Consider the following 13,272-nt stretch of genomic DNA (forward strand, 5'->3'; position numbering starts at 1 on the left):
CTTCAGCCGCTGCTCGGGCCGCGGTTCTGTTTGGTGGATAACTGAAGGGTTCTCGGGGGGACGGACGCAGCTTATTTTTGTGGACGCTTCAGCACTTCTTGATTTTGCAGAGAAATGAGCTTCACGTGTGACTCTGCTGTTGTTTCAGTCTGCTTGTGCAAGTAGTTCTATTTTTTATTAATAAAACTATTTTGTGGACGCAGTTTGTCTAAAAAAAAAAAAAAGAAAAAAAAGGAAAAAAAGAAGCCTTTTTCTTTATTTACTGCTGACTCTTTTTGTTATTCTTTCTGTCTTTTCCCTCCCTCTTCCTCAGATCCCACTGTGCTGTGCGAGTGTGTAGGCCGGTGTGCTATTTCTATTTAATCCCTATAGACGCGTTTTCTTTCGTTATTTTTTAAATCCGTCATCGCTTCTGTAGGAAACGAACAAAAGAGGAGTACAGTACAGAAAACAAAAACATGCAAGACATCACTGCTGGATTTTGTCAACGTCCCTCTGGATTAAAGGAGCAGTTTGCACATTTTTCTGCCGCCCCCTGCTGCCTCCAAGATGAATTGCAATGGCAAAAAAACATTAACCAGCTTACCACGTTCCCACTGCAAACCAAACCGCTCTGTATGTTTCCTAACCTGCAGCTGGTTGATTCACAGATGGGCTCAGAGCTCCAGTCTGGCTTTTCTGGGCCAGAAAATGTAAACCTGTAACAGGAAAACTACCGAATGCTTTCACACTAGGTGTTTCTTTTGTGCTAGGATGCTCTTACCGGTCCTACATACTATCAGTCATACGTTTGTCTTTGCTATAGCTTTGGAGACAGAAAATCACGAGAATTTTAGCTGCATGCGTGACTCGACAGTCAGTTAAAAGAGGGACGTTACATCACATACCGGAGAACATCTTTAAAAATAAATAAATAAATAAATAAATAAATAAATAAATAAATTACGCACATGGTTTTTTTATTTTTAGTAACACTTCAACACCGGAATGAAATATTTTTCTATTCAGCATGTCCTAAATCTCCATGACGACTCATTTTTCACCAGCACTTTGTCCTCTATATTTGTATTTCTTCCTTGCCTCTCAGATTGCGACCTGACTGATCAGGAGGTACAAAAAAATTAATAATCAATAAATAATAATAAATAAAAGTCTGTGATGTCATTCAGGGCCAAAAATGCCAGGAGTCAAAGCACCATGACAAGCCATCGTTGAAATTACATCAATGATTAACCATCTCGAAGATGTTGAACATTACAAACTGCCCCTTTAAGGCGTCACTGACTCATCTATTGACAGCAGATTTTCTTTTTTGGGTTCCTCATCAGTACACATGAATACACTGAGATGTCAGAGTGTGTGTGTAATAAGGGTCGGCAGGCTGTGGAGCAGCAGGTTAGTCATCCAGGTTGCAGCACATTGCAGCCAAGAGTGTGTTGATGGTGCTGAAATCGGCTCGCCGTGAGCCGTGTCACGCAGACCGAGCCGTCCTGTACGTGTCCTCGCAGACCTGCCATGTCTCATCATCCGCTTTCAGCCTAACGTGCCCGACGGCGAGCCGGCAGACTCGGCAACCCGCGTTATAAATGGCTCCTTCCTACGAGGACGCTGCGTACGAATACCAGTGGCATGTACCACGGCTGGTTGACTCTTCAGCCTAATTGCGCTTTAAATCAATATTGACACGGAGGCTTTTTCATGTTTCCTCTTCGGAACAAAACGTCCATCCAGCTACGATTATTCAGGAAATAAACGGTTATGAAACCTCACAAGGAAAATCTAGAACGAAGTAGAAGGAGTCCTGTGTGTTTAACCTACATTTGCTTAATGGGTCTCTGGACTACGGTGCAGAAGTGACGGATTGTGATTCACGACTGAAACCCCGAGGGTCGTTTAACGCCCGCACTGAATCGGAACTTCTTCGCCGTTAAACTTTCCGATTTTAAATTGATCTATCCGTTATCTGTGGGTTTAAACACCACGCAGAAGGTCTTTAATCTCCCCGAAGACATTAAGAAGAAACCTTGAGAAGAACCAAGACTCGGATAGCGGGATTAAAGCAAGAGGAGTTCGTGTAGAGCAAGATCATGTGAATTTATGCTAATTACAAATCACAACCAAAGTCCTGCTGGTAAAGTCTGTGCACCAGCCTGGCGATGCTCCCCGGCAGTGCTTCTCAGTCATACGAGACCGGACTGCTCTCTTCTCGAGTGGCGAGAGATCTATACACCGCACACGGATGGGAACGACGAATCCGACAGAAATGGCGTAAACAACTACCAAAGCAAGGTGCCGTATATATCTGCCCAAGCATCAGTGTAAGAATCCAGACAATAAAATTTTGCCTGAGGGGCGGGATTTCCGTACCGCGTTCGACTTGTTTAGCATCACACGCTCCCCGAAATATACATTTCTCATTCTTCAAACAGCGCTGTGTTTTTGCTCATGATTTCTCTGGTAGAAGAACTTACACCATGCAAATGTACTGCACTCGTCCCACCAAAGTCGATTATTTTCCTGAAGCAGCATGTCCCGAAGTGGCGGATTCCTCTAAAGTTCTGAAAATGTCCGAACGTTTATAAAAAATAAATAAATATAATAATAATAATAATAATAATAAAAAGTTACAGCTTTCCCTCTGACTGTTAAAGTGCTGACACTGGAGACTCCTTCCATAAAACATTAAACAAACACATTTCTCCTTAGAAAAAAAAAAAAATCGCCATATCAGCGCATATACAGGCGCGGTTTTCATCCCAAGCAAGCAGAAGCACTAGTATGCAGTGGGCAAATTTTCCTCGAACAGGACAGGATATGATAGAATATATGGGAGAATATAACTGTGTATCTCGCTCTCTTGCACACACACACACACACACACACACACACATACTCTGACCTTTCCTTGATGCCTCAGCAGCTCTAACCCCAGGGCATATCTCTCAAGACTGACGATCCTGCCCTTGCCTGGTGGGCCGTAAACTGCTGAGACAGGCACGATGGGCCCGGGAGAGTATCCTATCTGACAATTCACAGCTTGTAATATTCCACACAGAGCACTCTTTCACTGCTTCGGGGTTTTATTTTATGCTCTCGCGTGAAAAACCCTCACGTTAAGGCCGCAACAAATAGAACCGCGTCCCGGGAACGTTCGCGGTCGGCTCACTCGGCTGAGCGTCGTTTATAACGTTTAAAAAAACGTTTCTGGAGCGCAGGCGAGGGTCGATTATGCACGGGGTGCGCGAAAACTCTCCGGGAATGTTCAGAAGGCGTGGATAAACACGCTTTTGTTTTGCGGTGTTCAACCTTCCGTGACGAGCACAACGAGGTGGGAGGTGTTGAGCATCACGTACCGATGCACACGTTCAGCCGTCTGCCTTCGAGGCACAGCGCACCGTTTTTACTCGAGACCCTTCTTGTAATGTATAGATCTGAGCGTCCTGTTATTCTGCGCGCACACTGCAGTGGACTTCGGGCCAAAAAAAAAAAAAAAAGGCAGCACCAGTAATTTTCAAATCAAGCTATTACCGAGGCACAAGGGAGCGAGATTTATTACCCTCTCCCTCCACTGAATTCCGCAATAAACTCCAGACATTATTACAGAACCTGCGACAGCTGCGTACACCGAGGCCGCGCTGTAAATTACTGAATATTCATCTGATACTGTCTGAATTATGAGCATTTACTGCTTTGACCTTGCCTAGCCAAGGCTTGGATTACTGATGATTAGAAAATAAGTACATCTACGTTCTTCCGTTCTATACACAGAACCACGTTCTAGACCTGGAGCTTAAAGAAACTTGGCCGTGATCCAGCTCGCTGCGCTTCTGAACCATTTAAGTGGCCAAATTTTAAACAGGCGTATTTTTAGATTTAACCTTGAGACTTGATGTATTAAGGGAAAGCTGCCACGGGCTTTTGTATACCCCTGATACCTCATTTGACCCCATTTGGATATCAGATCTGGCTCCGTTTATCATAACGGGTGCTGTGATCCTCACGGTGGTCATCGTTCTGTGCTATGGAAAGTTTTTGACATTCTGCGATAATGGAATCCTGACACGGGCAAATAAAAGAAACCGTTCTAGAGTAGCTGTCGAAGCAGTTTTAAAGCAGCAGTTTGTAATTTCTAGAGCCCTCTGCTGTTTGCGAGGTGAATTACAATTATAATTTAAACACTGACATGTCATCTCCTTCCCCCGGAACCGACCTCGCCTCCTCTGTTTGAAGCACATAAGCCGTCTGAGATTTAAAAAAACAAACTAACATGCAACGTAAAATCATACAGTATAGCAAAATATTTCGGATAATCATTATATAATAACCACCTGGAGCATGCGTGGGGGGGATTTATCCTGTGGTCACGTTAACGTGCGTGAAATGAGGATGGTTATTTTGCAAAAATGTCCTATTAACAGTTTGCCATACAATGGATCTAACCGCTTTCTTCATTTAAAGCTTGAGTATGCGTTTTTCTGGCCCTGAAATTAGCCTAGCCCACACACAGACCAGAGCTGCTCAGTCCTGCCCCCTTGTTAGAGAAAAGAGGCAGGGATGAGCAGCTCTGGTCTATGTTCAGGCTGGGCTAATTTCAGTGTCATGAAAATTTTCAAAAAAAAAACAAAAAAACGCATAATCAAGCTTTAAATGAATCAACTAACTGTTTTGTTGTAAGGCAAAATATGACTGTTACAGGTCTAAAACCTCTTTAATAATGTAGCATACTTCTTAAATCTGCAATTGATCTAATATTCACATTTTGGTGAGTGTTGCTTGTGATCTCGAGGTCATCAGGGAAGTGTGTGTGTGTGTTTTCATCCCCTCGAAGGCTGGGAGTGGAGCTGACGGAGACATTCCTCAGGACAAGCATGTGCTCGAGCCTCTCCACGCCTCGCTCTGCTGCCTGATCGATCGCTGTCGTTAATCTATCTCTGGACACTTTCTCTTGTGTATGTGTGTGTGTGCGCGTGTGTGTGTGTGCGCGCGTAGGCAGGGGACACTGCTACAGGGTCAGGCCACAAAGCGTATGTCTGTCATGGCTCTGAAGCTCCGCTGCTTGGATGCAGAAGCCGCCGAAAAGCCTGAAGCTCTTCTCTGATTTATGCGAGAGCGAGACTCAGACAGGAATCTTGGTCCAAACGCTACAGCGCCTCAAGAGAGAATATTTCAGAATTTAAGCGAAGAATACACTGAAATTAAACTCCCTAATACCAAATGCAAAGGGGATCAGTCTAATTAGATATGCTTTCTGAGTCGAGATCATTTCCAAGAAGATGTTTTCCCCCGCCACAAACACATTTAAAGGGACGCACAGCTGGAGAAAACCCACCTTATAATTATATATATTATATATATATATATATATATATATATATATATATATATATATATATATATATATATATATATATATATATATATATATATTTCAACCAAAATGATTCAGTCATGCATTATGAGGAATATCTGATTGGTCAGGATTACGGCTGGGTTACATGAGGAAATAAAATATAAATATCGTGATAAATTACACGTTTCCAAAATCATGGATACTGCGATTTAAAAATAAATCAAATCAATAAACACACACTGATATTGCTGTTTAAAATTTTAAAACTCTTTCACTATTATTCCTATACTGTTATTTTCTAAAAACTATTACGCTTAATTTTTTCCCCCTCCACAACAATCTAAAATCACAAGCGTTGGGTGAAAATGAAATAGGGCTGGGCGATACATCAATATAATATCAATATTGCGATAAACGATTTCACGATACACTTTTCTGAGATATTGTTGGTATTTATTTTTTTTTTTTAACATTTTTAATAATTACAAGTTAAACTGTACTGAATGGATGCCATTGATGTGACGTAATCTTTTTATAAAAAACGTGATCTTTGTCTTAAAAGAAAGGTTTTGTTTATTTCACACCTGTTTTGCGGACAGTTTGTTAGCGAAATTAAATGTCGTGATGCGCATCGTGTATCGTAGAAAACGTCCTCGAGTATCGTGATATTAAGGCATTTTCAAGCTGCATTGCAAGTCCATGGAAGGTGATTATACGACTTAAGCTTATTGGGTTTATTTTCTTTCAGTTTTATTAGATCTTTTTTCATTTTTCTTTCTTTATTTCTCATTGTTTTTATTTACTTAATATTTATTTCATTTAAAACAATATCAGTACTGCAAATACCGATATCGCAATAATGATTAACAAATGATGGAATGGTGCAGCTCTAACGAGCAGCCGTTGCGTAAGCAGTGTGTGTGTTAATGTTAAATAAATGTCAGGTAGGAGGATGTGTGTGTGTGTGTGTGTGATACATGTTGGCGTAGGTTGGGAGTGCAGGGGGCCTGTGGTGCTAGCTCTCTCTCACACACACACACACAGCTCAGCCAATCAGCATGTACGGCAGCCTTCAAGGACGAGCGAAGTCACTCAACGTGACAGAAGAAGGAGCCTCGCAGCACTGAAACACGACGGCCAGACATAAACCACGACGCGTTAAAAACACGTCTAGCAGCACGTCCATATCACGTCATTCCTGCGATTATAAATAAACCCGCTCAGCCTTCAGAGTGTATTAACGCGCCCAAACACACATTGTCTCACACGACGCGACGGTATTGTCTTAAAACACTACAGCAGCCTTAATCCAGGAAGAAAGCGGGGTGTGTATAAGAAATCCACACGGAGAGAGGAAGCGCTAACCCTTCACAAATCCTATCACGGCTATACAGCCACGACGATCCGCTCCCGCTCATTTCCAGCCCAAACAATACGGCAGAACAATCGTGCCGCCGCCGCCGCGTGCTGCTGTTTATCAACAAAGCGGAAAAATGCAGTCAGCAGTTTAAAGAAGCCAACGTTTAAATGACGACGGACGATTACAGGTCACAGAGGCCTCAAAGCCTGGCGCCGTTAAAGTCCACGTTAATGTAACGTTAAGACGAAGGTAAACAATTCCTTTAACCTTTTGAGCTATTTTGGGATGTAAATGATCAGAGATGGGCCTGGATTAACCCGGATTAAGATCAAGTGTGTGTAAACGTTACACGATAGTGCCGAGTGTGTGTGTGTGTGCGTAAATAATGAATTACACGATCGTCCACGTTTTATTTCATCCTTTCATCGTGTTGCTCCATTTTCACTCGGGTTAACGCTTTCCTACATTACCCACAATGCCGTGCTGAGACTGGTGCAGTGGGATTTCGAATAATTTACTTCTCAGACATTGTGTTTCAGTACCAGATTAAAATCATGGATCTTGCTGATACTCATATGAACCATTTTACCACCCAAGGCCAAGTGAATCCATCCTGAATGGCTTTAAACATCCGTTACAAGGCACAGCGCAATTACAATCATAACCGGACGGCTCCTGCGAGAGTCCCGGAGCAAACCCCCGAGGCCGTGCTCAAACTCCCATAAAAGCGTCATGAAATAATCATCAGCGAGACGCAAGAACGCACAAAAAATTAATAAATAAAACCCCGTCCCACGTTCATTCTCTCCATCTCCTCCAGATTAAATATTTACGTACGACGGCGAGAAGACGTTCGAGCGAGAAGGAATTCTCGTCCTCTTACCCACAATCCCGCTGGGGCTCCGTATCAAACCGCTGCAGTTACACAACTGCCTGAGAGCCCGCGGGAAATCCAGCCTCTGACTGTAAACAAGACGATGCAGGATCGTTGAGCGAAAAGCCCCGAGGGCGTGACGCCGAGCGTCGGGAGACGGAACGTTAAGGAGAGCGAGAAAAGAAAGAAAGACTCACGTCAGGTTTGGGGACGAACGCTCGGCCGGGGATGGTGAAGCAGTTGTTCACGGTGCTCAAGTACTGCGCCATGACGGACAGACGACTGCGCTGTCTGCTTCCGGTGCTCGCTGTTAACCTCTGGAGCAGGACGACGTCAAAAAAAAAACAAACAAAAAAAAAAAAAACACACAATTATTCCACTACATCATCATCATCATCATCATCATCAACCATAATAGTTCTGAGTTCTGGATTGTGATTGGTCAGGAGGCGTTGATTAGTTTTCTATAACAGCGGCTCGGAGAGTAGCGCAGCTGCACGTCACGGGTTTATTATTATTAATAGTAACATTAACGCGCTCGTTCGGTTACGTTAGCGTTTCTATAGTAACGGCAGTAGCGTTTACGGAAGGAGTCTCCACTCTCAGAGGTGAAACATCTTCAGAACGGAGGAGTTTATGCATCACTGTAACACGCTGCGACGCTTTCTTTCTTCTTATTAACGTCGAGGGATAGAATATAGCGAGGGCTGGCGAGGGAACGACCGTCTGTAGCTGCTATAACGTAAGTGAGAACAGGAACTCACGTGTCTCGCAAAAAAAAAAAAAAAGAAAAAGTTAACTGTAGCTATAAACGGATAAAAATGAAAACGTTTTATTCATTGTATTAACTGGAAAATTGCTGTAGTTTTGTGGTTTCAGTGTGGATTATTTTATCAGAACACCACCACACACTGCGATTCACTCCTTACAGACCTAACGCACGCATGTACTGGCCTACATTAATAACTCCTCGTGTCTGTACAGTCTGATAGAGTCTCCATAGGTCATGTGTGTGTGTGTGTGTGAGAGAGAGAGAAAATGAAGCGTTTCCATATGGCCGCTGACGAACTGGATCAAATTAGCTAATTAATTCCAGCAGTCCCGTGTAATTATCATTAATTAGCTCACGCGACAATCCCTACAGCTATTACACTCACGAGAGATTCAGCGCAGATCTTCGCCTTCTGTGCAGCTTCGGTAGGCACCGGCGTGCAAAAGTCTGCACACCCTTAGGACAAAATAAGCCAAGCAAATTTAGTGTGCTTGGTCTCACAGATGTTGTTCCTCCCCCAATAATAGTAAAGTTGCGTAAAGAATATTCAGAGTTGGGGATTACAATATTAATAATATTATAAAATATCAATGATTCCCCGTATACTGATCCATCCACCAAGCTGATCTTCCTACATGTTTTCTATTGGTGGAGAAGTTTGATTCATCCCGTGTTTGATTTGTCCCGTTTACTTCATGCAACTTTTATAAAATAAACAAACAGTTGTTCAATGTCAAACGTGAGTAAACAAAACAGAAACCTAAACACGCCGCCTTCTGAGTGACGAGGTGCCGTGATGAAGTGCAAAGCTGATCATTTTCCCGTAATAGAAGGTCCCCGAGATGCTTTACTCGTCTTATACAATCCCAATTTTTTTATTTATTAAAGAACACGTCCTGCGTTTTATCTGTTAGAGTAGCATTTATTGCAGTTCTCAGTCACCTCATAGCAGCTATAAACAGCTGCGTCATGTTGTCGAGAAACCGCAAAGAAGCGTAAACTTCTCCGTCCCGAAGACGTCGGAAAACGTACGCTTACGTCTTTACCTCTGACCGTTACAAAGCGCTGACACTGGAGACTCCTTCCATAAACACGTTTCTCCTTACAGAACACTTCACTGCGTTTATGCGGAGCGTCCGCTGTACGAGTTGCTATAGAAACGATAACGCATCGGAAGGAGAGCGTTAATTAGAAATAAGCCTGCGGTTTGCGGCTGTGATACTGTCAGAGCTGCTGTTCTTAAAAAAAAAAAAAACTCAAATCAACACCTTCCGACCAATCACAATCCAGAGTCAAATACATATTAAATGACACGCATGCCCTCACCTCGGCCACCTCTTTCTGGAAGGTCAGCGTGAGTCTCGTGCGTCCGTACACGAACGGCCCGCTCCTGTCGGCCATCTCCTCCAACCACTTAATGATGAGCGGAGTGGAGACGCTGAAGGGAAGATTCCCGATGATGTGAAGATCGGGAGGCTCTGATACACACACACACACACACACACACACACACACACACACACACACGTCATTATCACATTATCACCTGAAAGAAAACATTTACGTCACTGTTTTGTCGACTTGTGATCACGGCTTTTATCTTAAACTTAGCAACACCGAAGAAAGCTTTAAGCCCCGCCCACTTCACCATTACAATCCTGTCATACTACATACATACCTATATCGATTTCCTTTATAAACCTCACTAAACAGAGTGAATAACTGCCCCGAATCACAGGAATATTACAGAGAAAACTCCCAAAATGTTGATAATTGTTGGATTTACGTAAAATTTTACACCGGAAATTATTATTTTTTTCACATTCTTGAATAAAGAATAAAGGAATGAATTTCCGACACGCCATCCCGTAAAGAGTCTCGGCTTATATCGAACCCCGTCTTACCGTCTTCCCATCTCTTAGCGGTGTGTGCTGGGAATGCCGTGCTCATCCCGAACGCCAGGACATCACCGTGGACTATTCGGACTCGCCCCGGAGCCGCCTCAGATAACAGCTGCTCGAACACACGACAGACAAAAACGATCACAGAAAAGCTGCACGACGGATCGGATTTATGCTGGAAAAAAAAAAGTTACCGTGAAGCTGCAGCTGAAGATCATTCACTCTTTAAATAATGGTCAATTCAGGGTCTCACCCGTCCTCCGTTTGGGTTCGTACTCGTATTTATACCTCGTTTATTTACACCTCGTTTATTTACTTACTTATTTTTATTAGTAGTAGCAATAATTTATATAATTATTTATTTATGATTACTTATTACTCGTATGAATATTTTACTTTAATGTGTTATTTTAAGTTTTCCGACACGAGCAAGCAAACATGTAATTAAATATTTAATTTGAATTTATTTATTTATGATAGTAATTATTTATTTGTTTGCAGGGCTTTCGCTGTTATTACGTATTTAACGATACACTCGGGGTCCCCGGGTCCCTTTACCGTCGCAGAACCGTATCTGTAAACGTTCTCCGGAAGGTGATGGGCACGATCAGTCGACTAATTCAGAACTCGTTATGTAAAATTTTTTTTAATAAAAAGCCACATACGTTGAACACGACACCCGAGGGACGCTACAGATGCCGATACTTTAACCTCAGTGAAAACGGAGACGTGATAAAGTGCTAACTTTGTCCGAAAAACCTAAAAATCGCAACTTCTTCCATATCTGCGGCTGCGACCTGCAAACACACAGACCTGTAATCCAGGTATGAAGCGTGAGTCCTTCTCTACAACCAGGAGATCAGCTGCACCGGCGTTCAGGATGGATCTGGTGAGTCCTCCAGGCCCGGGTCCTACCTCACACACGCACGCGTTCCTCAGGTTCCCAGCCTGCCGGATGATTTTATCTACAACACAACGCTCAACGTTATCCACGTCATAATCAGGAATAAAATCACTCTGTGTCATGCTGATACAGCAAAAACAATCATCATGAAGTGGAGTTACTGTTCTATTATAAACAGACTATAATGTTGAATGAATTTGTATTTTTTTTACTCCAAGTTATTTTAAACAGTCCTGAAATGTTAAAGCGAGCATTGTACTAAAACGCGGTCACCAGCGACATCTAGTGGTTAAAACAGCACACTGCAATTTTTCCAAATCTCGCCAATAACGCTATTATGATTTTACTAAAACGAATTTTCAGGTTATCAGGCTGAAAACGACCCTATAAAGCATCATTCATGAAATTAATTCATGATAAATATTAGCTCAGTTTGTGCAACAGGCCCAAAATCTGTCTAAAATATGTTGAATCATCTTGAAGCTGATTATTTTATTTGACTAGCAACACGTCCCCGAGTGCTTTATTCTTCTTACACCACGGCAATTTACCAAAGATTACATAGCAGCTATAAACAGACGTCCCCTCACCCTCCTCTCTCTTTTCTCTCTCATCTGACCAATCAGAATCGAGCGTTTAACAATATCGTGCTATAAATCTAGGTTAACTCTGCCTTACCTGTGAGTCTCAAGTCCAAGAGGAAGTTCTGTGATAGCTGCTTCTGAGCTCTCAGGTTATACAGTTTGATGATTTCGCCGATGGTTGGTAAAGGAGGCAGACGAAACGACGCCATTTTCCCGGACACTGCCATCTGCACGTAAACACAGAACATTAAGCATCTCAAACGCTCCCATGATGATGCTTCTGATCTCTCACATAACTCGGGAACAGGAGCTTGTAGAGAATTACTCATTTTAGTTATTTAGGATAAATGTAACAAAGAAACATGAGTAAATATTAAATAAAGCTAAATAGGAGCCTATACTATAAACTAGCATGACACAATTGGATATTTAAAAAAAAATGCAACTAGTGACATTTCTAGCTAAATATATATATGGGCATTTTTAATGTATATAATGTATTTCCTTCCTTTTCGGTGTACAAACAGTTGCAAATTGTAGAGTCTTGTATACTAATACGTCAAATGATCATTCACTCATGTTCTTCTTTGATTAAAAACAGACTATAATGTTGAATTAATCAGTTTTTTTTTTTTTGTTTTTACTTCAAGTTACTTTAAACAGTCCTTAATGCTAGAACGAGCATTGTACTAAAACGCTGCCAGCAGCATCTAGTGGTTAAAACAGCACACTGCAATTTTTCAAAATATCACCAATAACCCAATTACGATTTTACTAACACGAATATTCAGGTTATCAGGTTGAAAACGACCCTATAAAGTATCATTCATGAAATTTAAATGCTAAACATTAGCTCAGTTTGTGCAACACGCCCAAAATACGTCTAAAATAGGTTTTCTTTTTTCCATAACTAACCATCAATGACAGCATCTACACAAGCGAGCAAGCTAAGCTAAAACGCTAAGTACAAAAAATAAAGTGAATAATAATCTACGTTTAAGTGCCATGAAAAAAATCACATACTTGTTAATTTAATAAAAGAAACAGCTATAAACTGGACATGACCTCTTCCAAACAGTAAAACACGTTGTCCTCCTCCTCAACAGCGCCGTACTCTGAGCTTCCGGTTGAACTTCCGCGTTGACAACAGAATAGTCTTTTCACCAATGAAATACCGCGATTTACGGAATCAGCCAATCAGAGAGATCACTGGGCGGAACTTGTTATCTCTTCTTACCAAATTAATAGCACGATCGCGAATTTGTAAAATTGCGGTGTGAATTCTTGCTCTTTGTAGTGGAGTCGAATCATTTGAACTCATCTCCTAAATAAGAGTCGACTCCCAAACGACTCTTTTATTTATTTATTTTTTGTTGACTTGCACGAGGGACAAAAATAAACATATCATATGATCATAATCATTCAGTTATAATCTTTAAAATAGCATTCAATTCCATCGCGTCACAAATTATTCTCTTTGCTGTCATTTATTATTATTTTTTTATATAGATTAATCGACAAAGTTAT

At 41.8% G+C, this 13,272-nt stretch overlaps 1 protein-coding gene across 3 annotated transcripts in view; it reads right to left on the reverse strand.

The window, feature by feature from the left end:
- The window catches only part of tfb1m (transcription factor B1, mitochondrial), a 28,112-nt gene extending 15,233 nt beyond the window's left edge, over nt 1-12,879 (reverse strand). For 2 of the 3 annotated variants that reach the window (XR_006983026.2, XM_017475899.3), the window contains exons 1-6: nt 12,769-12,879; nt 11,840-11,972; nt 11,071-11,222; nt 10,261-10,369; nt 9,683-9,834; nt 7,782-7,901 (exon numbers count right to left, since the gene is read on the reverse strand). Coding sequence is in view for 2 of the 3 variants with exons in the window: in XM_017475899.3 (XP_017331388.1) it covers nt 7,782-7,901; nt 9,683-9,834; nt 10,261-10,369; nt 11,071-11,222; nt 11,840-11,972 (666 nt within the window). In the remaining variant the exon portion in view is untranslated. The remainder of the gene's footprint in view (nt 1-7,781; nt 7,902-9,682; nt 9,835-10,260; nt 10,370-11,070; nt 11,223-11,839; nt 11,973-12,768) is intronic. The other variant, XM_017475900.3, reaches the window with a different exon arrangement.
- Between the last annotated feature and the right edge of the window lie 393 nt (nt 12,880-13,272).

This window comes from Ictalurus punctatus, chromosome 9, assembly GCF_001660625.3.
Source record: "Ictalurus punctatus breed USDA103 chromosome 9, Coco_2.0, whole genome shotgun sequence".
NCBI lineage: Eukaryota > Metazoa > Chordata > Actinopteri > Siluriformes > Ictaluridae > Ictalurus > Ictalurus punctatus.